The following is a 25,183-nucleotide window of genomic DNA, read 5'->3' on the forward strand; positions in this document are numbered from 1 at the left end:
CCCCTTCTCCTGAGGCAGAGAGAAGGGAGAGTAGCCGCACATGCCCTCTGCACATGCCCTCGGGAGGAGCTCGAGGTCCTGCAGGGAGTGGCTCTGGAGAGCTGTGCCAGGTACTGCCCCCCTCACTGCTTCAAGCAATCTGTGTCTCAGTCTGCAATACAAGCTGGGGGAGGGGAAGGGAACCACATGCACAAATCACACAAGTTCATGCAGTAGATGTCTCTCTACCTCCTGGGATCATGAGGGACAGGGCACTGGCAGAGAGGGACTTTGTGACTTTCCCCGAGATTTTCTTTTTTTCTGTGCTTTCTAATCGCTGCCGAGCCATGTGAGAAGCGGGTTCACTGGATGGCTTTGAGGAATTATCTGTACTGTCCACACACTCGCTTCGTCCATTTATCTGATCCAAGTGCTCTGAAAAACTGCCAACTGCACAAAGAAGAAGGGATAAACATGTTCAGGAAAATCTGGGCTAGGAGAGGTAGGGAGAGGCGAAGAGAGAGAGAAGGAAGGACAGACACTGGGAAACATACTCCCACATGATTAGCAAGTCCATCTGGTGTCAGGCACACATTTAAAACACATGACTGGTTTGAAAAAGACGAGGAAGAGAGGAAGGACGTGTCCATTCAGGTTTTATTCTACTCGTACACAAGTTTGCTCATTCTCAGTCAATGAGTCCATCTAACTAGGAAAAGAATGAAGCTAAATTTTATAACCCTTGTAGTGATAACTCTTTCCCCTTACCATGAAAGGCCACGTATGAACCAAGCATCACCTCATGGATCTCATGAACACCAGTTTTATACTACAATAATCTCTTGACGCTAACCATCATCGTTAGTAATGCTGTTAATAATTTTTTTGAATCATTTGATCACCCCATGTAGGCTTTTGCCAGTGTCAGCTCATGGGAAACACATCACACTAGACTCAGATGTGCACCTTACAAAAGTACCTGAAGAGTCTCCTTTGACTTCCACACATATGGCCTCCTGCACTGTAAGCTCCTCGGAAAGTTCACAGAACAAGACTAAGGACATTCTGGATAGGGAGACGATTGTCTCTCTAAGCCAGATTTTCTTTATTTTTAATTTAATAAATCATTAGTCAACTAAAGTGGGTTTTCCTGAGTTAAAAAAGGTGAATGCTTCCCTCAGCAGAGGTGGGTCAGAAGAAAATATATCCATAAAAGAGGATGCAGAAATGGGAAAGCACTGATGTCACTCTGGCCAAGAGAACTAAAGTTCCTGAGAAGAAGTGACATGTCAGCATTCCAGAGAAAAGTTGAGTGGCTGCCCCTTTTGGTTTCTCCTATTCTTTTTTCACAAGCTATCAGTTTTCTTTTTGTTTAAATCACTGATAACACATCATTCTTCGAAAAAAAAGAGAAAACGCTTCTCTCATTTTCACTGCTAAATGCCATTTAAAAAATGCTTCTCTCATTTTATTTCTAAGATATACATTAAGCCCCTGATGCTTTAAAAATCATCATCATCATCATCTTAATATATACAATTCCTACAGAGAATTTAATTGCATTATGAATGATTCTTTGAAAGGCCAGCCAGCCAGCACATTTTAAAGTGTGGACCCTATGGTACTGTTTGCCTAGGAGAGGGTTAGGTTTAATTAGACTTAACGAACATTTCTGTCACACCGTTGAGGTTTGGTGCTACTTCACCAGAGGTGGCATAGACCCAAAGTCGGTGTCCATGCTAAGGGAAGCCCGTGACTCAGGAGAGCAGGCTGGAGCCCAGCACAAGCAGTGCCCCTCTCTGCACTGCAGGCACAGAAGATGATTCACGAACTTCCATGTGACACTCAAATGACCTATGAAGGAAGACAACCCTAGTGCAAATATCAACAATCTTTCTACTTTTGTATGCCAGACACAGACTCACTGAGCAGTATAACTATTCCATTCACTCTAAATAAAGAAATCAATTGCTGACAGACTTGATAAAAACTGCATTCAAATAAAAAAATCTCATCTCAAAAATTTAAGTTTACTCGGTAAATGTAAATTACTCGGTAATTTACATACTCCCTTCAACTCTTTCTATTGATAGTTTGGCTAGGATGGGATCACTGATGAATATAAAATGTAATTCCTTGGATGCATTTCAGTGTTACATCTAAAACTAAGACTTTTTACTTTTCACCTATTCAAATAGAATGCGGTCATGAAAAATGAGAAACAGGTATACGGTTTTATGTCCCTAAATACCAGAGTGTGAATATACAAAGTTCTCTTTTCTCATCCCTCCCTCCTGCCTCACCCTTCTTCAAAGCACTGTACATAAGCGTGTGTTTCCTTTCTACCAATGGTGGATAATGTCACCTTAATGTTTTATAAATGTCAAGGGTTCTTTCTTTTTGATGGTGGAGCAATATAAAAATCAACAAATTTAATTTTACTACAGTCACGGTTTTCAGATTCCCTAATTACCCTTGGCTATGAGCAAAGCAGCTCATCTCTCTATTCTATACAGCCCCCAAGGTCTTTGATTATTTTTAGTGTGTATATGTGGGAGACAGAGAGAAAGGTGGTTTGAATTCATTAATCAAAATACATGGCAGGACCTAGGCAGATTTTTTTTTTTAATTATGAAAGTAATCAATCAAATGCTTGGACACCTTCCTCCCCACCTTTACCGCCTACCTTTCTGATAGTGAGTGGGCTGGAGAGACTGAGAGATTACAAACACTTCACCACAATAAGAATAAACTTTAACTGGAGACAAATATTTCCTATTCTGAGTAAGATAATAACCTAAAAAAACAGAGAACGATCTCAGTAATCAGAAATTTTAAATACTGAGATAGCGATACTTGATTTGACTACCAGGATAAAATAAAAGTAGTCAGGAATCTTAGACTACTAGACAGTTTCTATACTACTTCTACATTCTATTTTCTGGGCGTTGTAGAATTAGGGAAAGTAGAAATATCCTCCATGGAAGCAGGACCGAGGTGAAAAAGAGAGAAAAAAAATCCAATATTATTTTTTCTTCGTGAAAACTGCAAGTACATTGGAAGTTGCACAAAACTAAACATTTAGTGAAATAAACCTAGCCAGTACAATCTGTTCTTGAGATGGTTTTTAAAAGGCTATGAATATTCAGTTAGTGGCGGGGGGGGGGGGGAAAGTTCATGATAAAGCATGAAATCATTCATGGTTATCAATATAGCATATGGTTAATGAAAACATTTATTACAGCAACCGCAAGCCATAGCCATGTCTTATTTTTTAAGAAAACCTAAATGCACATTACCCCTGTAGAAGGGGAGGTAGTGCATAAAATTTTTATAAGCCAAATAATATTTTAAATGCACCAAAAGCACTTGCTCTGAGGGAGGTACAGGTTTGGTTAACTAATGAGGACACCGCCACAGTTAAGGGCCGGCAAGTATCCCCAACGCATCAAGTGTTTGCTAGGAAGGTTACTTCCCACACAAGTCACATTAGAAAGTGCTTTGCAAAAAAGGGCCAAGTCCCTCGACTGCCTCCCAAACAGTGATACATGTCCCACAAGTTTCTTCCTCCAGACTGGGAAGGTCATCTCTGTCTGCCATGGAGCTATCTCCTGTATGCGTGAAAAGCACGCTGAGCTGTGCTGGGCTTTCTGACCTCCTCTCCCTGCTTCATCCACGATGCACAGAAGGCACCTGTGCAGTTCACAGTGGAAGCACCTTGCTACACTGAGCCTAGTGTGGGCCCTTAACAAAAACCAGCTCCAATAGACAAACAACCAAACTTTCCAATACTAGAGAGAAAACTGTCCTAACACTGCACCTGGCGGGGCATGTGAAACACCTCTGAGGGTAATTTTGACCAGCTGAGTTGTGATATCGTCCCTTACCCCTAACTTTGAGGAGATGCAATATCACAAGACATGCCTTTGCATCAATAACCAAAAATAGGTTCCCTTAGTGTGCTCTGACTGCCACCAATGTATCCCCCAGAAACCTGGCTGTGAAAACCAAGGGTGCCTCCTAGAGTCAGAGGGCGGCTAGCCCGCTGTGCACTAAGGAGTAACCTGAGCCATCTGAGCTAGTAGTTAGGAATTCATCCCCAAGCCCAAGAAGGGGGGGTCACAGAGGGAGTCTAACAGCACGAAGCACCCGTCACAGCCGCCTTGCACTCTGAGCACGCAGTCCATTCTCAGCATGATGGATGACGTCTGATGGTGGCACCAGGCCTTAGGCTTACCTGACAGGGTGGAGCTGCTGATGGTGCTGGCTGGGGTGGTGACCTCGGGCTCCTCCTGAGCACACTCTGCAGGAGGAAGAACTGGCTTCTCTGGCTCCTCATGGGGGTCTCTGGAACAGGGAGCGGCTTCATCTTGTTCTGCCTCTGTTGAAATAGCCAGTTTGGGGAGCAGACCAGAGCTGAGTTTATGTCTGTTGCTGTCAGTATCTGAAGAGTTGGAGGTGGATAACTGTTGCCTTAATTAAAAACAAAGAACAAAGTCACGTATACACACCAGGAGACTGTGTTCCAAGAGAATTTTGGAAGAAACTTGGAACTTGGATGAGCCAAGTGCAGGGTTTTGTGAAGTGCTTTACCATGACAAGTATCACCTGGGAACTTGTGGGTTCTCAGTCCCATCCCCGACCCCTTCCCAGGTCTACTGGATCAGAGACATGGGGAATGGGCCCAGCAATCTGCACTCACAAGCTCACAAGCCCTCCAGGTGGTTGTGAGGCATCCTAAAGATTAAGACACACTGCTCTAGTGGCCACTGCCAATGATATTTCTTAACAGGCATTTCACATACATTTCAGAATATTCTGAGCTCCAGCTTAAGGTCTCCGTGGACGGCAGAGTTGTACTTTTGGTTTTGTCCCCAGGGTCTTCCTTCTCTTCTCCTGAAGTCTGAGTTATTCGATCAATACTGCTGAAAACCTGGAAGGCAAGTAGTCAGTGCTTATTAATGTCTTCTTGAAAGAGTTTGTCAGAAAAATACCCCAAATCTTGGGGAAAAAAACCTGAGAGTAAGACATGACTACAGTTAAAATTGGGACCGTGGATTGAGAAAGTACTTTCCAATTTTTTCTCCTCAAGTTCTGGGATGAAGGGTTAATGTATAATTTCCTTTTCTTTTGGAGTGGGGAGCTATGAATTCATCACCCTCTCAGCATAGCTTGTGATAGATATCTTGGGGTTTCCTGGCCTGGGATCAATGCACACACACATTACATTTCTTTTTAACCATAAAGTCAATCAAAAACCAAAAATCACAGAGAAAAAGATTTACTAGCCACAAGTCAGGATTGGGAAGGAGAAAAATGAATTGGAATTGGGTGCAAAGAGAATAAATTAACTGTTTCAAGATTTGCGTGCCTGGGGTATGTCGGTGAGACGCATATTTGGTTATGAATCAGATATTTGTTTGGCTGATAAATCACATTTACAGATAGGCAGCTTCTTACGCTGGTGCAGGGATTTCGGAAGAAGATCTGAGCTTGGGCAAACCCAAGATCTCAGCCTACCTCTGACCTCTGCTGTACCACAGGAAAGATGGAAGGTACAACAGAGGCTGAGAGTCCAGTAATGGAAATATTTCCTACTCCCTGACTCAGCACTGGCTGTTCTCATGGGAATGGCTCTGTGACCTCCTAGAATCCACTGAGTTTAGAGAAAGATGGCTAAAGAACAGAAGCCAATGGGAAGGAAAGAGTCTTTAAGGGTGGCTGTGGTGGGTCAGAGAATAGGTAGGGACTAGTCCTGCACTCTGCTCTCCTGGCTCTAGGACAGACTTCCTACCACTCCCTGCAAGGGACTTACCTGTCCCTGTCATTCCTAAGAACAAGGAGGGCAGTGCTGGCCAAGTTGCAGATGCAGTCTAAGTAGTTACTTAGAAAAATGGCACAGAACACTGTAAATTCACCACATGCTACAGAAAAGCTAAACAGCAAGCATGCAAGGTGCCGCAGCCACAGGGAATGCTCAGTTCTGAGAGCAACAGAAGGAAGAAAGGAAACCCTGGGTGTTCATTTCACTTTTTCAGAGCCCTACATTCACTCAGGACTATCAGGTTTCTTTGTTTTGTTTGTGTTTTATCTTAACAGAAAAAAGGCATCTTTCTTCAGCATCAATTTTATGACCATGTTCTATTTCCCAAATTCTAGGCTGCCTTCCTATTCTCTCTTTAACACAGTTTACAGATTCTGTTATTGGTTATGTGACTTGCTCAGGCCACGGTTAACAGACCCCAAGTGTCTCTGCTTATGTCAAGAACTGAACTTCTCCTTTGTGTTTTAGTCTCTGTAAAATGAGGAGAGGGCTCCTTACACAATGAGCTCAATGCTCCTTATTAGGAGATGAAAGAAATGGTGGGCGGGGAAGGGAGAACCCAGCCTGGCATACAAGGCAAGGTTAGCATGCAAATGGCTATCAGTACTCCAAAAACATGACTAAGCGCAAATCTGCACCTCTAAGAAAAACGAGATAATAACCACGGGAGAGTGAAATATAGAAATGTACTCCTGGAGGGGGGCAGGGGCTGTGGATTATCAAGATGATGGTGTGGTGACTTTTCCTAAACAAAAAGGAATTTTAGGGACTCCCCGGTGGCACAGCGGTTGAGCCCTGGGTTGTGAAGCTGCCCACAGCCTCTACAGCGCCGGTTCAATCCCCGGCTGCTCCCCGGCCACCAGAGGAGGGTCCCACATGGTGCGCAGACCTCTCCTGCCACCCGCTGCTCCCCTCAGCAGTGTGCTTCATCACTCTGTCTGTTCTACTGTCCGCTCTGGCTCTGGTGAATTCTTTCACCCTCCCATGCCTCTGACTGTACCCAGTGCTTGTATACATTTAAAAAAATAAATAAATAAATCTTAAAAAAAATTAAATTAATTAAAATTAAAAAAAAAAAGGAATTTTAAGTACAGGAGAATCCCCCACTCCGCGAACAGAGTAGGTGTTTTTTCTAATCCTCTCCTGCTGTTGAGGAGTCACTGGGAGATCATCCTAGAGCAAGCCCATTGTTTTAAATCATATTGCACTTACTTTTGAAAATCTATGTGAACATGAGGAAAACTGCCTTATTTCTACGTTAAAGTCTTCATCATTTGTGTCATCTTCTTCCTCAGTCTCCATGTGGTGATACTTCTCTGACCGAGCTGCAGAAAAATGTTTGGGAATAATTCCAATTACTGAGAATTCAGCTTTTAATTTAGATATAGTATGAGTTTCTACATCCACATAGCATTATGTTTAAGAACCCTCTGGTTCTAGCAGAAACGGAGAGATAATTTTCTACAAAGTAAAGGCCAAATAATGATTTATGTCAGATAGTGTACGTACTATCAAAATAACTTGTGTCATCTTCGGATTCCAGTTGGGGAATAAATTCTGCCTTCTGTCTCAGCAAACTGTTCCAGTCTAAAGAACGGAAGAATCGATGCTGTTTGACTTCATATGCACCACCTGGGGGTGAAAGAAGAGGGAAAGGACAGAGGGGAAAGTGTTAAACTATCTGAGCAAACATAAATATAAAACAACAACTACAACAACAAAGAAACAGTCAAAAAGACGTATTAACAGAGAAATGAAGAATGCATGGAAAGCTTGCTTTTTCAGTTAAACAACCAAAACCTCCCAAAATCTTCCCCATAATTTGTCAGCAGGAGATCTGAGTTTGTTAACAGCAGTTGCCATGGCACAGTTTTTCTTTGTTAATTTTTCCATGACGCCCTCCATTTTTCAAAGGTTAATGATGCGGCCACTTAAAATCACATTACGCTGAACCGAGGGATGTGGACTCACGTTGGCCCAAAGCAGCCTTGCTCATTATCAGCCCACAGAAATTCTAACAAGGCACAAAATGTGTTCACTGCAACATTTTCTTTAGAGGTAAGGTTAATAAAGATGAATTTTTCCTAAATAAGATACAATGGCTACCATTCAATACTATTGGCTTGTTGATTACCATAGGTAGGAATTAGATTACATAGAGTCATAAGAAAACAGCAAACCTGTTTGGCAAATTTGTAATGCAGGTGATGAAAACCAACCGTAATTCCTAAGCTTTATACTTCTTTTTGTTGAGTTAGCAGGATAGCACGATTCAATGAAATTATGTTTTTAATTTAGTTTTTAATTATGTTTTTAATTTCATGATTTTAAAGAGTAATTTTGAAGGGCAGGTCCTATCCAAATACTTTTACACTCCAACCCAGGTAAGGAGAGGATACACAAGTTCTAATAGCACAAGATCAGGCCCCTGCCCTGCCACCAGCACAAGTTGATGAAGGAGATGAGGAGGAATTGAATCTGAGAAAACTCCAGGAAGAGAGATTTTTCACAAGACTAAGACTAGAGTCTAATAAACCTCCCCAGTAGGAAATGCCCCTCTAGGTGTGATACAAGTGCCTCTTTAGTGCAGCTATCACCCCTCCTTTTCATCTTGGCCACAGTGGAGTGCAGAAGGACCAGGATGAGAAATGCAGCTGAAAGGAAAATTGGGCTTGGCTCTTGGGTGCGGAAGCTGCCTGTGTGGTAAAACGATGTGGTTCTGTCCCCACAGGCCCCACAAAGCACAGGTCGGCTGGGGTTAGAAACTCTGTTGGGGGAAACCAGTGCTCTAAAAACAACGGGTAAGAGAGAAAAGAGCAAAGTGGAAAATCACACCCTAAAAAAGGGAGAATGGATTTTTTACAAAAAATATTTGATAAGCTTTTATCCAAGAGTCTCCATGCTCACAGCAGAGTACTGATGTCTGCTGCTGACCACAACAGCAATAGCACTGGCAGGTAGGATCTGAGGGCTGACTTTGTAAATATTCTACTAGATGCAAAGAGCTTCTAGATCACTTCAGTGGAACCACTGAATACAATCCCACCACGCAGGCATTACCAGCTTCATTTTGGGATGGGGACGCTAAGGATAAGACATGAGTTAAGGATCAGCTGAACAGAGTTCTGTCTAACAACACCTACTCCACGTTTGGTGCCATGGTGCCATAACCCACGTGAGGGGAAGGCATGTTTAGTTTGTGTCCTACCCTGACATCTCTCTTCACTGATTTGCAAATGGATTCCCAATTGCGACTACTGGGGAACGGAGCCTAACAGCCAAATTCTGAGGCTGCCCTCATGACGCCTCTGCATAGTTCAACCCCAGTCTTCCATATGTCCTGGCTATCAAGTAGTCCAATTAATATCTCCAAATGCAACTGCCACTGACATTTTCCCCTAGGCCTCTTTTTTTTTGGAGCAGCTAAAGGGTTGAAATGTTGATCTCTCATGCTGCTGAGTCGAGTCACTTCATGTCTGTGTACTGTACTGCAAGGATTATGGCTTCAGCCGCTGCTCATGGGTCACACCAAATGACAGTTTTGATACCAGGTCACACACTTTTACCCAGAAAAGCATAGTTCTCCAGAGTCACAGGCTGCAATGGCACTGCTAGACCACATCCCGTGTGAAGTTTTTCTCTTCCCTGCCTGCCAGCCTTTGGGACCCAAGTTAGTGGAAATGTTTGCTTTATCTCTATGGATGGTGACAAAGGGGTCCTTCCCAAGGAATCACAGCCCACTGCTAACCCTGCTCACAAATCGCACCCTTTGGCTTTTGTGCCCCACTGAGAAGAGGTTGCTTAACAATGGGTTCTGTTTCTTGTGTATTTTTGCAGAGATGGGTAACAAAAGAATTAAAGGGAACTGTGGGGTGGAGGAAATAACCCTCGGGTTAAACTTTCAGTGCAATATGAATGACAGTATTATGAACCAAACACTAATCATCAGTCAGCAGACCTCACACAAATGACAACATTCACTGTCAGAAGTCCTTTGAAGGGAGTGGAAGGAAACCGATCATTTCCTAACCTCATCTTATGTATCAGATCAATGTACTAGATCTCTTCAAGTACATGTTTGCATTTAGTCCTAACCATTATTTTGAGTGAGGTGAATTCCATGTCCATTTTCAGAGCATTGAAGAAACTACTCAAGACCTTCCAGTTGGCACATGGCTGGGAGTTAGTCACATGTGACCAGCTCTGAAGTCAGATGAACTGGGCTGCCACTCAGTTCTCTACAAGTATAAGGGTCTAGTTCAAAGGAAAGTCTCTCCAATAAATGCTGCTGGGAAAACTGGACTGCCACATGCAAAAGAATGAAACTAGACCACTACCTCATAACCATGCACAAAACTCAATTCGCAATGTAAACAACTTAAAATATCAAAAAAGAACACAGGCAAAACACTCTGACACAAATATCAGAAATACCTTTGAGAACTCATCTCCAGAAGCAAGGAAAACAAAGGAGAATATATAAATACCTGAAACTATATCAAACTAAAAAGCTTCTGAACAGCAAGAGACAATAACCAAAATGAAGAGCTGCCCCCACTAAGTGGGAGAAAATATTTGTACATAATACATCTGATAAGGGACTGATAACAAAGATCTACAAAGAGCTCATACAACTCAACAAAAACAAACAACCCAATCAAAAAATGGGAAGAAGAGCTAAATAGACATTTAACCAAAAAAAGAAATACAAATGGCCAACAGATATATGAAAAAATGTTCATCATCACTTGTTATCAGGAAAATTCAAAAGAAAACCACAAGGAGATACCACCTTACACCTATGAGAATGGTCCATATTAAACAATCAGAAAAAAGTGCTGGCAAGGATGTGGAGAAAAAGGAACCATCTTACACTGCTGGTGGGAAAGTAAACTAGTCCAGTCACTATGGAAATCTGTGTGGAGGTTCCTCAAAACACCGGAACCCAACTATCCCAATCCTAGGAATCTACCCAAAGAACACAATAATACTAATTTGAAAGGAAACCCGCACTCCTGTTTATAGCAGCACTATTTAGAATAGCCAAGATATGGAAACAACCTAACTGCCCCCAAACAGATGACTGGATCAAGAAGATATGGTATATACACACAATGGAGTATCACTCAGTGATCAAAAAATACATACTCATGCCATTTGAGGCAACATGAATGGAGGTGGAAGGGATTATGTTAAATGAAATAAGTCAGGAGAAAAATAAATATTGGATGGTTTCACTCACATGTGGAATATAGTGAACCCAAACAGAGGGTCAGACAAAGACAAACCTTGAAATCTGACCATAGATTTGAGACATCCATGAGAGGAGGGGGAGTGAGTAGGGAGGAGTGAAAATGGGGGTGAGGGGGTGAAGAGCACAAGGGAATATGGTGATGGACTACGGATGCTCTGGTGATAGGAGAAATACCATGATCACATCTGGGGGCAGAAATCATATATTGTCCACAAATTAAAATTAAAAAAAAAATCTAGTTCAAGTACAACAAGTTCCCAAATTGCAAGTTATGCTTTGGCACTAATGTTCTCCCTTGAGTTTTTCTCTCCTTTCATGGAAGTTTCTTAAACATCCATTATGTTCTTCACACTCCTTTTCTCAGCCCCTCTAGTCTCTCGGGCAAATGTGCATTCGCACATTTTCACGGTGCATTATTTTGCCCGCTAAATATGCATTAAATCCAAAATGCTGTCATTGGAAGCAGCATGGCAGGCCTGCGGGAGTCTCAGTCTCATTCTCTGGGTCCTACTGGGACTGTCACATTGGACCTGCCTGTTTGGCAAGCACTTCTTGACAATGCTAAGAGCTTGGGCAGGGTCTTTAAATGTCTCTTTTGAGCTTCTGCTAGGAGATTTGTTTCTTAAACTGTCAAGCCCTGAAAAGACCAGAAGTAGCAGTCAAGGAGAAAATGTGCTGAGCGATAATGCAGAACATATCAAATATAAGGACTGCTGACCATCATCACGGCCCTGTCTGCTACGTCAAGTATAATCAAGAATCCAGTACTCTCAGAGAAATGGCAGAGAGGAAACTCTCATGACTGACACATGGATACTGAAGGGAAGGGACTCCTCAGGAGGGTGTGGCCATTTTAATACATTATTAGTCATACCTTAGGACAACACTTGTCTGGGACAGTTTATTAGGACGGACAAAGAGATAGTTGTATTGTTGCTACTCGTATTTGGCTCAAGTGAGTACAAATCATTGCTCAATACTTAGGCTCATACAGAAGCTTGACACCAATTCTTTGACAACCACTCAGATCTCTTGAACCATAAAGTAAATCTGACTGCAGGTCACAGAGGGTGGGAAAGAACAAGTTTGCTAGTCACTTCAGACAAGAGGAAAACCAAACAGGGTGGAAAGAAAGCAAAGTACAGTAAGTCCTCACTTAACATCTTTGATAGGTTCTTGGAAACTGCAACTTGAAGCAAAATGACAGTATAATGAAAACCATATCCTTAAAGAACATTGTTTTGCACAACATCAGCCAAGATTGTTTTTTCTCATCAAAGTTATCCTGAAGTGATATTGAATGAAATGACTTATTCAAGGATCTGCTGTACTCAAAGAGTTCAACCACTCAAAGGTAGGGGCACTAGCACCATTTCTATATCTCATGTTCAAAGGAGAAAGGATGAGAGTATATATGCAGAATACTAAAAACAATAGTGCCAGCAGCAGTGTCACACCTTGTTTTAAGATAAGCCTTATATGGATGCCTCTTTTAATCCTCACAAGAATCTTGTGAGGCGCAGTACTACAAGATCCATTTTATAGACAAAAAAGTGAAGTACAGAAAGGACAACAACATGCCCATAGTCACACAGCCATATTTTATACTCAGGTAATCTAACTCTGGAGTTTATGCCCTTAATTTCCACTTATACAGCCTTCCTTAGTTATAGATCCCATTCATCCACTGAAAAAGGGAAAAAGAACATAGTACTCCAATAACAGGTTCAACTCAAAATGTTTGCCAACGTTAAACTCAAAACATGAGCCTTGATGTTAAACCTTCTAGAATTTTCTAATCAGGGTCTGCAAGATTTTTCTGTAAAGGGATAGAAAGGGTAAGTATTTTAGGCTTTGTCCCACATAGTTTGTCAGAATCATTCAACTCTACCACTGTAATATGAAAGCTGCCATACACAATACATGAACTAATGTCATGACTGTATTCAATAAAACTTTATTTATAAAAAAAAAACACACTTGGGCCATGGGCTCTAATGCATCATCGTAAACTCTAGTTAACAGCAGTCCATACTTCAGCAAGAACAAGAGCCCTGCAACTGGGGCAGCTACGGGCAAAAGTGGAGAAAAAAATAAGTATTTGGAGCTGTTACAAATGATTTTTGTCTTAGGAAAAAGGGGGAAGAAAATCATTTAATGTATCCTTTTATTTCTATTAAAATGGGGAAGAATAAACTAGCTCAGAGTAAGTAACCTATTTAGCCAACAATTTTTATTCATGAAAATTATGGATACTATCTGCAGTGTGTGTGTGTGTGTGTCTGTGTGTGTGTGTGTGTGTGTGTCTATATTTAATATTTAGTAACCTCCAGATAAATTCACATACTGGGGCAGGCTGGGACTCTATTTTGGGATCTGTTAAGTTTGTCAATTCAGAATGTAAAGAAGAAAAGGAAAGAGGGGCAGAAACAGAAAACTGGTAGCATATCTGTCAGGAAAAATAATTAGCAAGAAACAAATCTAAGACAGCCTTAATCTTGAAAGTTAATGTTTTTTAATCCTCTTTGTCAGACCATGGTGCTGACTGCATAGGGAAGGGGGAAGACAGCATAAGTCAACCCCAGGCACTCAACCTCTGATAACCAGTTTCAGAGCCTGTGGATAGAAACATGCTGGGTCAAATGCTTAGAGAATGTATAGAAAGCTGTCCTCCCCTCCCCCGCCAAAAAAGATCCACGTCTCTAATCCTTGGTTTCAAATTATTTAAGATGCAAGCTTTTCAAAACAGAAGAGTTAACATGTGCCCTTGAGGTTTTCTTCTAGACAAGTTCTATGTACTGAAACAAACTGAGAATAATTTGTTTTGTAAAAAATAACAAAACACAAAGACAGCAAAAAACAACCCTCCTAACGTATACACAGCTCTGAATCAGAGAAAAAAAAAATACAGAACATTATTGTTATACTGTGTTGTAGTCATGTTCTACATCAACTAACAGATGTTTCCCTGAAAAAAACAAACAAAACACAAACAAAAACCTCAGAGTGCTCCACATAGACACTATTTCTTGCATATTAGCAAAATAATAACATGTGCTCTAACCTGTTCCCAGTCTCTCCAGGGGATTCTGCCTGAGAAGCAAAGTTATCAGATCCTGGGCATCGGGTGGTGGCGCCTCATCCTTTTCAGGCCAATTGATTTCATCTGGAAGGAAGAAATGTCACTTACAACTTTATTGCTCAAAAGGTGGCCCATGTCCCAAAGTATGGACACCACTGGGAATATGATAAAAACACAGGAGTTTAATTCCTGCCCCTGACCTACTGATGCAGAATCTCTTACTTAACAAGACATTCAATTGATTTCTAGGTATAATCAAGTTTGGGGAGCTTTACAAGATAGGACCAGCACTGATTTTCATAGGGAGGGAGAGAAATTTCAGTGAACGGTATCCTTCATATGCTTTTATGGTTCATCTTTGTTTCACAGAATTAGGTTCCAACAAATTGTTCCTTGTAGTTATCAAGAGAACTTACCATAGTGGAAACCCTAACACCTGTGCTTCAGGTGGCTGCCCATCCAGAGAAATTTTCTCTCCTATAATCGCCAAGTAGGAATTTGGCCACAACCATAGAGTTTTTCACATTTGAGAAGAAAAATATAATTCTTAAAAAATATAACACTTTCCAGAGACAAAGGAAAGGTTAGAAAATACTATGACTGAAGAAGAAAAAAAATGCAAAGTAATCATAGTAATGGAAGTATTTAAAATCTGTCATAAATATTAGAATACATTCTACATTCTAAAGGAGTTTGCCTGGAGATAGGTGTGTGTGCTTGTGCGTATGGAAATGCAATAAAAACATGAGTTATTTCTGTGTGTGCCTGCCTCTAGCTTCCTCTGCTGCAGTTTAAATCTGATTTGGAAAATAAAACATGAATATGCATCTGAGCCGTAAGGCATCGAGAACAAAGCCAGCATTTGCTGCTTGTGTTAATTAAACAGTTGATTCCTCTTGCCATTCAGGCCTTGGTATATCAGAAAACAGCCTAGTTATAAATCCATAAACAGCTCAGATATTGTATAAAAGGGTTATACACTGCAGGCAACTTACAAATCTACTTTGTTAAAGTTTATAAATATGCCTGGCTTGCAGAGTCAATGATAGAAAATAATGCTGTGATTAAGGGACTCCTCATATCATTCTGGATTGTAAGCTTAGTCCAGAATGGACCACTGATGGCTGGTGAAGATGCCAGTGATGACTGACAAAATTTAGGAAGAGAGGCCTTTTTGATCTATGCAGGGAGAAACTTATAAAAACAGCAGGTAGGGTAGTAATAGAGCCGATTTAATTATCATTTAGTTTTGCCACAAGCCACATAACAATAGTTAGGGTCAGTGTACAGGTTAAGATCTAAAGGTTATTGAATTTTAAATGAAAGATGAACAGCTGTTACAGAAATAACATTACACCATAACAACTACCAACAAAATCATTAACAATCTGTGGATTAAATTTGCTTCCTTCCCATTCTCATTATTTATTATTTGCTAGACATTTGTTGTAGGGTTATTACATTTTTGTTAATTTCTTCATTGTGCCATTAGTGATTTTTCCCATTTACGTAAATGTTACCCACATTAACCTTTTCTTCCCTGCTACAACTCTCCTATTCTGGAAAGGAAGACTGGACTTAGAAATCATTTGCAACTCCCACACCAATTTCTTTTGCAGAAAAAGCACACCATACAAGTTGGTTACATTGCTAGTACAGTTCCAAATTCCATATTAACAAAACTTCCTCTGATCAATTTTCAGCACAAATTGTTCTCTTGAGATACCGAAAGTAAGTTATGTGCTATGATGACTGAATTCTTTTAATTTGTTGACTAAACTGTTTGAAAAGGTTAACATTTTAGTCGTAAAAACCATGATACTCGACAAAATTACATTATATAGAGGCTTCCCAATAGTGGCTTAAAGAGAACTCCTGATGATATTTACCACTGATGACTTGTCCAAATAGCTCTTCTGGAGTGTCCCCAAAGAATGGCACGCATCCAACCAAAAATTCATAGAGGATAATCCCCATGGCCCACCAGTCTACCGGCTTTCCATAGCCCTGCCTCAGAATCACTTCTGGTGCAATGTATTCAGGTGTGCCACAGACCTAAAGATGATTGCAGTATTACAATAATTGGAATATTAGACATGAATTACAATGAGCAAGATGACTAAACACCAATTATTTTGCCCGGAGTGCACCTGCTCAACCACACAAAACCCCACAGACAAAGAATGAAGAACTCTAAGTTGGTATCTCTAGCATCAAACACGAAAACAGGGAAATTTAAAATTTTGCTCCAATATTAAACAATGTGAAATACATAATTTCCAACAGAATTCGATCCTGTTTTGTAGTTTTACTTACAATATTAAAAACGCCTGCAATCTTCAATTTAAAACAATATTTTTTATCTATCACTCTCAGAAATAGTTTTAATATTTATATGACCGAAATATAGTCTCACCCCGGTTACTTCATAAAAGCCTGACAGTTGAGATGTGTTTACCTTAAGTAACTTTACAATGAACAGATTGTGGGCACATGGTAATGAGGCATGCTCAAAGAGAAATGGGCCATGGCTCGAATTCTAGCACCCGTGATTGTATGATGCATTGTGAGTTTCACGAGTACTCTACTGAGACTCCTGAATTCCTTACAAAAACAGTTTTCCATTTGTCTCTCTCACACTCTCACTTGTGTGCAATTAGATCGTTCGTCTTGCTAATAGACCATAATGCTGGGGGAGGAATGTGGATGAGCGGACAGTTCAAAGAGGCCCAGGGAGAAAAATGGAAGCAATTTGCACTTTATTAAATGTAAGGCTGATACAGACATCTAAACCCTCAGCCCTAATGTGAAGATGGCCTACACAAACGGATGCTGAATTTCATTGACAATATCGTTCTTTGTATTTCTCTATAGAACTGAACAGCATGCAAGCTTACCTGTTTGTCCAGGAATTCTCGAGCATCCTTTTCAATATGACCCTCATAAAGATTGGTAGTCATGCTCATTAGTCCCACCTTGGATAATCCAAAATCTGTCAGCTTTATATGCCCCATGGAGGTGACCAATAAACTAAGGAGCAGAAGGATATACATTATAAAACTCACTTTGAAGCGTGCTTTTTTTTTTCTTCAGCTTTCTGCCTCCTGTCAGTTTGTAAGAATGTTTACTATATTGGTATTAAACTTACTACAAAGGCTAACCTAGGAAGACAGAGCTTCATAAGAATTTGTCAAACACTTGCATCCCTGGTGGCTGAAAATAATTCACAAAGCAGGGATGGAGACCAGGCACAGGTCCTCTCTGCTATAGTATCCACACAGTATCATTTACAACCTCAAATCCTTAGAAAAATTCAAGTATGAAACTGTGATATCCTCCCATTTTCGGAAGAAGAAAAAGAAGAGAAAGGGATATCAATAATCCCACATTGCACAGCAGGAACTAAGAACCCATCTGCAATTCAGATGAGAACTAAGGTAACAGATTAATATAGCATTGTTTGAGATTTCAACTTATGGCTCAAATTTAAATTTCTACTCATTAAGTATCAAATCTACATTTCTTATCAATTTGTATCTTTATAACTTTTCACTTGAAGGGGAAAAGAATAAAATTGTAATCAATTAAATAATTGAAGGCTAATAGAGATGTCAAAAAATATATACACCAAAATTCTAATAGTTGTCATTGTTTAGGTAATATATGAGTAAAGTTTTTTAATATTTTTTGTATTTTCCAATTCTTTTGGAATGAACATGAGTTAATTTTATTGTAACATTTCCCGCACATTTGAAACCTTCACACAATCTGTAATGCTTGAGAGACATTTCATATTAGGGGAGAATACATGAAAAATTTAATAAATTGTGTCAAGACGAATAGCTAGTCATTTGGGGAAAGATAGTCTATATTTCAAATCAAACACCAAAATGAACTCCACATTGATTAAAAATTAAATAAAAAATTAAATTGTGAGTAAAATAGACTATAATATCACATATATTACCTTGGAATAAGAATTATCTAAGTTTAATACCAAATATACAAACTATCCAGGGGACAATGTAACAGCATTCTACATAATTCAAAAGTTTACACAATTATAAAAAGTAAAAATAACTAACCATGGCTTTATAATAATCATCTCTTTTCTTTTGTTTCTTATAAACATGATTGCCTGTAAAGGATTATATATTTAAAAAAATCTATATGCATACTCTTAAAATAACTCATTTGGAGGCATGATGGAGAATTTTTTACTGTGCCAAATCAACTTAAGAGAAAGCATTTTTTATGTACATAAGACAACTTTCTGAGTGGTGTGGAAAAACAAAAGATGTTTCATCAGTGTACATACTTGTCTGGTTTCAAGTCCCTGTGTACAATTCCATAATTATGTAGATACTCCAAGGCCAGGACAGTTTCAGCAAAGTACATCCTAGCCATATCGACAGGGAGAGGACCCATGTTCTTCATTAAAGTAGCACAGTCACCCCCTATAAAACATAAGAGAAGATGTAGCAGGAGCAGTTATCAGTCAGGATTAAGGAAGATTCTGAGTTTCAATTATAGAATTTCAAAGTGGAATGGCCACTACCACAGATGTGGCATATCATAGTCATAGTTGGAAACTGAGTTAAATGATCACATTTCTAATTAATTTAGAATAATTCCATCATAATTTCAGGAACATGGTAACAATTTAACACAAGCATAAAGTATAAAATGTGAATTCTGGAATCAGGTTGCCTGAGTTCAAATCTTAGCTTTGACTCTTGCCGGCAGAGAGATCTTAGGCAACCTAGTCTTGTTATTTTCATTTGTGATATCAAGACAGTAATAGTGTCATCCCTTTTAGAGTACTGTGAAGATTAAATGAGGTAATCTACATAAAAAATTTAGGCTATTGCCAACACATATTAAACATGTGATAAATGCTAGTTACTGTAAAAACAACCACAACAAAGGTTAATGCAATGTGTTGATGTAGTGAAAATAACAATGGGTGGGAATCAGGCTAACCAGGTTTGCATCTTACATCCACCACCAGTAGTAACTCTCTATTCACCGGTAAAATGAAAAGGTCAAGCTAAACAATATTTAATATTTCTTCAAGTTTTACAGTTTTGGGATTCTGTTAGAACAACTACAAGAGCTTAAATCAGAGGCTTTGAAAATGATTTTGTCTTTTATCTATTTTCACTAACTTGTTTATGTCAATAGGTCATGGAAACTGAAACACAGAAACAATGCAAAATTGATGGAAAGATGATTACTTGGAGCATTTAAAATGCCAAATTTCTTGAAAATATCTCCTGTAACCTAACTCATTTTTAATTTCATACCATAAACCAAAAAGGATATATTTTTAACTCATTCTTTAAGAAGATGAATGGTAATGAAGTTTTTATGATATGTGATAAAAACAAGTAGGAAAAAATTCCATCACTTATATTATAACTTTAATGACCAACTGAAGGAAGGCAGTTAGTATTAAGAGTTATTAAAGAGAAAAACAACCTTTTCCAAATAGCTCTAATTTCCCCTTTGTTATAGCAGAACAGGCACTTTACAAGCAATTATCAGAAGATAATGACTGGGAATACAGCCATCTCATTGCCTGGCTTCAGTTCCTAGGTGGATACAACCATTATGTGGCATGAATACAGAAAAGTGAGGGCTTATGGGTACTGGTGTCATTTTCTGTGTCACAGACTGACTTACCTTCCACATACTCCATGACCATGCACAAGTGGCGCCTTGTTTCAAAGGAGCAGTACATGCTGACCACAAAAGGATTCTCTGCAAAAGTGAGGATATCCCGTTCCACAAAGGCCTGCTGGATCTGGTTTCGGAGGATGAGGTTCTGTTTATTAATCTTCTTCATGGCAAACCTCTGTCGGGATTCCTTATGCCGAACAAAGTAGACTGCCCTGAAAAGGAGCACAAGAGTTGGGGGTCACAGGAAGAGAGGATGCTTCTGGGTAGATTAAACGTAGGATCACCAAGTTTTTTATGTTCACATGTCAGCCAGGATTCAGCTCTAACTAACGACACAGACAGGTACAAATACGTCATTCCTAACCAAAGTCCTAGATTGATTTCTTTTTTTATTCTTTCAATAAAGGTCACAGGTCATTTTCAGGCATCAAATTCAGGCATCACAAGCAAAGGAAGAGAATGGACAGTCTCCAGAGGGAGGTATTTTCCAAGAGTTAGTTTATGTTTTCAGTAGTTCCACAGACAGAACAAAATTCCATGTGTAAGTAAGAACAAGAAAGAACTAACAAAAGTACATACATATAATGAGCCAGAACATTTCTAGCATTAGATAAATTAGGTTGTTTTTCTGGTGACTGAAACAATAGTTTTCTTTTCTTTTCTTTTCTTTTTTTTTTTGTTGTCAGTGTTACAATTTTTACTTATTTATTTATTTTTAATATTTTATTTTATATAATTCTTGCATCATTTTTCATTTTTGCACAATATATGCATTTTCATTTTGGTTATATTCCCCATACAATTGCACCCCCCTTATTTTGACCCTAATCTTTCCTCTCCACCCCTCCCCCATAGTGTGTCTCTGGTGTATAGTTGCTTGTTGATTTTGATTTTTACTTTGTATTAATTAGTCTTTTTCCTGGTCCCTTATTCAGGTTTTTTAAATTCCTGCTATAAGTGAGACCATCCGGTATTTTTCTTTTTCTTTCTGACTTATTTCGCTGAGCATGATCCCTTCTAGCTCCATCCATGTGAAACAATAGTTTTCTATATGATATCCTTCGGGTCTGCAAAAAAATCATGGCTTCTTATAGAAATTGGTTACCAACTTGACAGTAATTTACTTTCCCTGAAATTTCCAGATATATGGGAAGTATGTAATAGGTGACCTCTTGCAATGAAGGGTGTATATTCCCTCACTCCAGAATTCCTCTGCCTACATCTATGCCTCTTTCAATAGGAAATGCATTTCTCAACATAAAAGGGGCCAATGATAGAGTATATTTCTGCTCCATTCAATTCACAGCCAAGGCATGGGCACCTTAATTGTACAACGAACTAGCTGCACTGAATCTGCCAAAAGTCTTACGCAAGTACTCTTTAAGAGTCTATTATGGTGGGATAATGACAATAGGTACCTTGAAGCTTCAAGTGATGTGGAGAAAAGAAGTAATCATTTACTTCTTCAAACTCCACCTGGAAAGCAACAAGAAAAATGTCTTTGATGGGCTTCTTTTCTGATAAGTTACTCCTTGTCATTATCATGGGAGAACAGGTTTGAACTCTCAGGTTAGGCAATGCTTAAATAAGTAATAATTACAAAAAAAAAACCCATCAATCATTAGAAGTGTATAATAGGTTAAATGAGGCTGTCCTGCAACAAATGCAATGATCAAATAAGTAATAATTTACTGAAGAAGCAATCAATCACAGTAAAGTCTATCCAATAGCCTGCCTCCTAAATGGAATGCTTTGGAAAGTATTGATAAATGTGAGTGTAAAATTTCTATTGATATAATATGGTTGAGTTTTGCAAAAATTGAGGAAATAATAAAAATCTAGATTCCTATAGTTAGATTGCTTCAAGCTCTTCCTTCACTTTTAGAAAAATTAAAAGTGGAAAGCAGAATAAAACAAATTTTAAGTATGACATATATTGGCTTTCCTAAAATAGTCTTACATTAAAGACTAGGTAAACTTAAAAATATTTAGGGTAAATTACAATGTCAAAAGTATACAGCATTTCTTATAATTCCCTTCTTTGATCAACTTTTAAATTAACCAACCAACCACTCATCTTTGTGAATCAGATTAAAGGCTTTGACAAAATTTTTCTTTTTCTAATTACTGATTGGACAAAATCAAAACCAAAGACTTGAGCATCTCTTAAACAGATACTGCTAACAGGACAGATAACAAAGGGAATGCAGAAAAGAACCTGGCCTCTCCTTTAACATAAGATAAACATTGGTAAATAATGTCATGAAGTCAAATTTTTAAAACAGACTCATTTTTTTAAAAGAAATTTAGAATTTAAAGGTTAAACACACAAAAAAAATCAGTATCTATATAAAGTCAATTGGAATACAGCTTACTTTACATCTTCTTTTAAAATTTAATATTCAGCAAGTTTTGTACTGAGGTCCTTCAGTCAAACAATATTACGAACTTCACTTTTAGACTGTCAGAGGTTTGCATACTGATTTTTGATAAAGCATCACCATTTCTTGCATAAATAGTTATTTAGTATGCTTGAGGTCAATAAGAAATAAAGGAAGAATAGAATTATATGTGATTTTATTTAAGAACAAAAGAGAACGATGCCTCCAGTTGAATTTGACCAATATCTGAGCCAGGTTTCTCTGTGTCATTCTGTAAAAAATGACTTCAACCTTTACTTTCAGATTTTTAGTTCAGTCAATTTAATTCGACTTTCTCTTTTCCCTTGCCAAAATGTACTTAATCAGTTAAACCTTAGGGAAAGGTACCTAAACCATTGACAATTAATCCTATACATAGCTTAAGATATCACTGCCTCAGGACACATATCTTGATCAAGTTGCAAACGTCAACTACACTTCTTAATTAGAATTTGCTATAGCTGGATTTTTGTTTGTTTTGTTTTATGTTCTCCATTTTTCACATTTCTGTTCAGTTTTGGGGATATTATACTGAAATTTGTTTACTTAGTGATAATTGTTGTCTTTCACATACATCTTTCTTCCTTTCCTGAAAGTCAATGTTCAGAACTGAACTGAGTAAGAAGGAAGGGAGAGGGAAAGAGAGCAAAACAAAAGAGAGACAGACAAACAGCAGCCAACAGACAGACACTTAACACTGTTAACCAGAGTTGTAAATCTCCTCAGGTTATAAAATTGGATGTAATAGATTCAGCCTCACATTTCTCTGCTTTCTGGCTCTAAGGGTTGCTTTCTTTGAAAAGGCTGATTCTGTCTCTTTTTTTTCTTACACTGGCCTCCCTGTGAAATAGGAAAAAAACTCAAGGGTGAGAGGTGATGCAAGGGGAAGGGCAACTGGAGACCCATGTTCTCTCTGAGCCAAGCTTCACTCCACCCATGCAGAACTGAGATGTGTGCCACGGGGCAGGGCAAGAGTGGGGAAGAGAAATGGCATCAGAAACTGACAGGATCTAGAGCAGAATGAATCAGTCCCATCACGAGGAGTATGAATGTCTAATGCGTATAAAATTATGCATGAGTCTGAGAGTGCAATACATGAATCCGTGTGAGTAAATCTGCATGTGGGAATGAGAGTGCACGTATGTGTTAGCAGAAAGCTGAGAGAAAAGGCAATCTAGAGAGAAAGCCTGTGGGGGTGGGGCGTCTGTCAGCTTGCACACATGGGTGTCTCAGGTAAATGACCACATCCTTTTCTAGGTAAAAGAAGACAACAGGGCTGGAAAGTAAAGCAAAGTTGGGGGAAAACATGTGCCTGTCAAATTTAGTTTTTTTCTGTTTTCTGTTTTGTTTTTTTTTTTTACTTTTTAAAAATCTTAAATCAATTTAATTCTTTTCCTTGAAAATGTTCAAAACTGTAGTTAAAAAATCCAGGTGGAAGTGCTAGGGAAGAAGGACCCTGTACCTCAATTAAAAGGGCTGAACGTTCTAACAACAGAACACTTTGAGGGAAGAATTCTGCTTGGAACCAGAGTATCTGCGGACACGCCTCCGAGCCTCTTTCTTCGCGTCTAGGTGGAAGTCTTATCACTATCACACAGGGTTTCCGTGAGAAGTAAACATAAGAAACCGGTGTGGTGCCTGGCACATAATGAGTGTCAGCCTTCTACAAAGTGCTAAATTGGCATGAAGGGGCCTGGGTCAGGGACCTGAGACTTGCTGGAAACAGGAAGAAGTTGGGTGTGCATCAAATCAGCAAATTGACTTTATAACATGAACTGTTGCAAAGTACAATGTTGAGAAAACTATGACATCTTACAGCTCTTCCAATGAGCAGGTTAGTTCCCAGCGTCTTCACCCATTTTCGAGAAATCACAGATTTGGGCACTAAAGTCACTGAAATGAGCAGCAGACTCTGCCACAGATGCCTATGAAAGCCTCTTTCGACCCACAGAGGGGTCCATTCCTGCAGCACATTCATACGAACCTGCAATCAGCATCTTGACTGAGTGGACCAAAAGCTGTAGCTTCATTCAAATTTCAAATTAAAAATAATTAAAACATAGAGGAAATCTGCCACAAATGTAATGAGAGATTAAATCTGAGAAAAGCAAAAGAGAAAAAAAGTTTTGGCTGATTGGCAAAGGCTCCCGCAGGCAGCTTGTGAGCCCATTAATGACTTGGCCTGCGTCCTGGGTGTTTACTGATTCACAGCTTGTTTAACTTCTTGTATATTCCCAAGCATTCCCCAAAGTGTGATATACCTCGTCTACTCTACAGTGGTTTAATTGCACTACAAATGAGTTTACTCAACCAATTAGAACTCCAAACACTGCGAAGATATATGCTCAAGTTTTATAAAAGTGATACTTCACAGATAATCCTATTCCAGAATTCCGTCCCTAATAAAATGTAGCAATGCTCTAAGGCATAAAACCATTAAAGTCAAAATTCAGTCTTCGCCCTAATGAAGAAATTCTCAGATGAACTCCAAAACTAAAAGAAACCAATAGGTAAATAAACAAATCCTGCAAACAACTGAATGCTAAAACAATTTTACTAGGCAGAAAAGTTTCAGTGAGGTCCTTAAAGGAAATAAAATGTTGCCAAAATAAAACATCAGAAAACATTTATAACCCATACCAAGTAATATGCCATTTGACATAATCCTGAAAACAAATCAGTGAAGCATAGAAAGGACTCACAAATATTTAAGTTCTTCACTAAGTTAATGGTGTGGAAAATATTAAAGGTTAAAAAAAATTGTAAGGAGAGCCCTCCCTTGTGGCACAACAAAAACCGCTTTTCCTTCATCTGCTCGTGTGTGTGATAAATGGCAATAAATGTCGACGGGATTGTTTATTGCTCTTCACAGACAGATGGAACTGGGATTAATACTTAATTAAACCAGAGTTTTTGGGCTGTCTAAACTAGATCAGGACAAA

The 25,183-nt window shown here is 39.1% G+C and overlaps 1 protein-coding gene across 1 annotated transcript in view; it reads right to left on the reverse strand.

The window, feature by feature from the left end:
* MAST4 (microtubule associated serine/threonine kinase family member 4) overlaps nt 1-25,183 on the reverse strand; it is a gene marked incomplete at both ends in the record, with an annotated part of 550,061 nt that overhangs the window by 18,366 nt on the left and 506,512 nt on the right. The window contains 10 exon segments of the mRNA XM_084233151.1: nt 229-429; nt 4,217-4,452; nt 4,785-4,912; nt 7,016-7,128; nt 7,313-7,435; nt 14,122-14,223; nt 16,029-16,194; nt 17,037-17,169; nt 18,458-18,596; nt 19,825-20,033. Of these exon segments, the coding sequence (XP_084089277.1) occupies nt 229-429; nt 4,217-4,452; nt 4,785-4,912; nt 7,016-7,128; nt 7,313-7,435; nt 14,122-14,223; nt 16,029-16,194; nt 17,037-17,169; nt 18,458-18,596; nt 19,825-20,033 (1,550 nt within the window).

This window comes from Talpa europaea, assembly GCF_964194135.1.
Source record: "Talpa europaea genome assembly, chromosome: 5".
Taxonomy (NCBI): domain Eukaryota; kingdom Metazoa; phylum Chordata; class Mammalia; order Eulipotyphla; family Talpidae; genus Talpa; species Talpa europaea.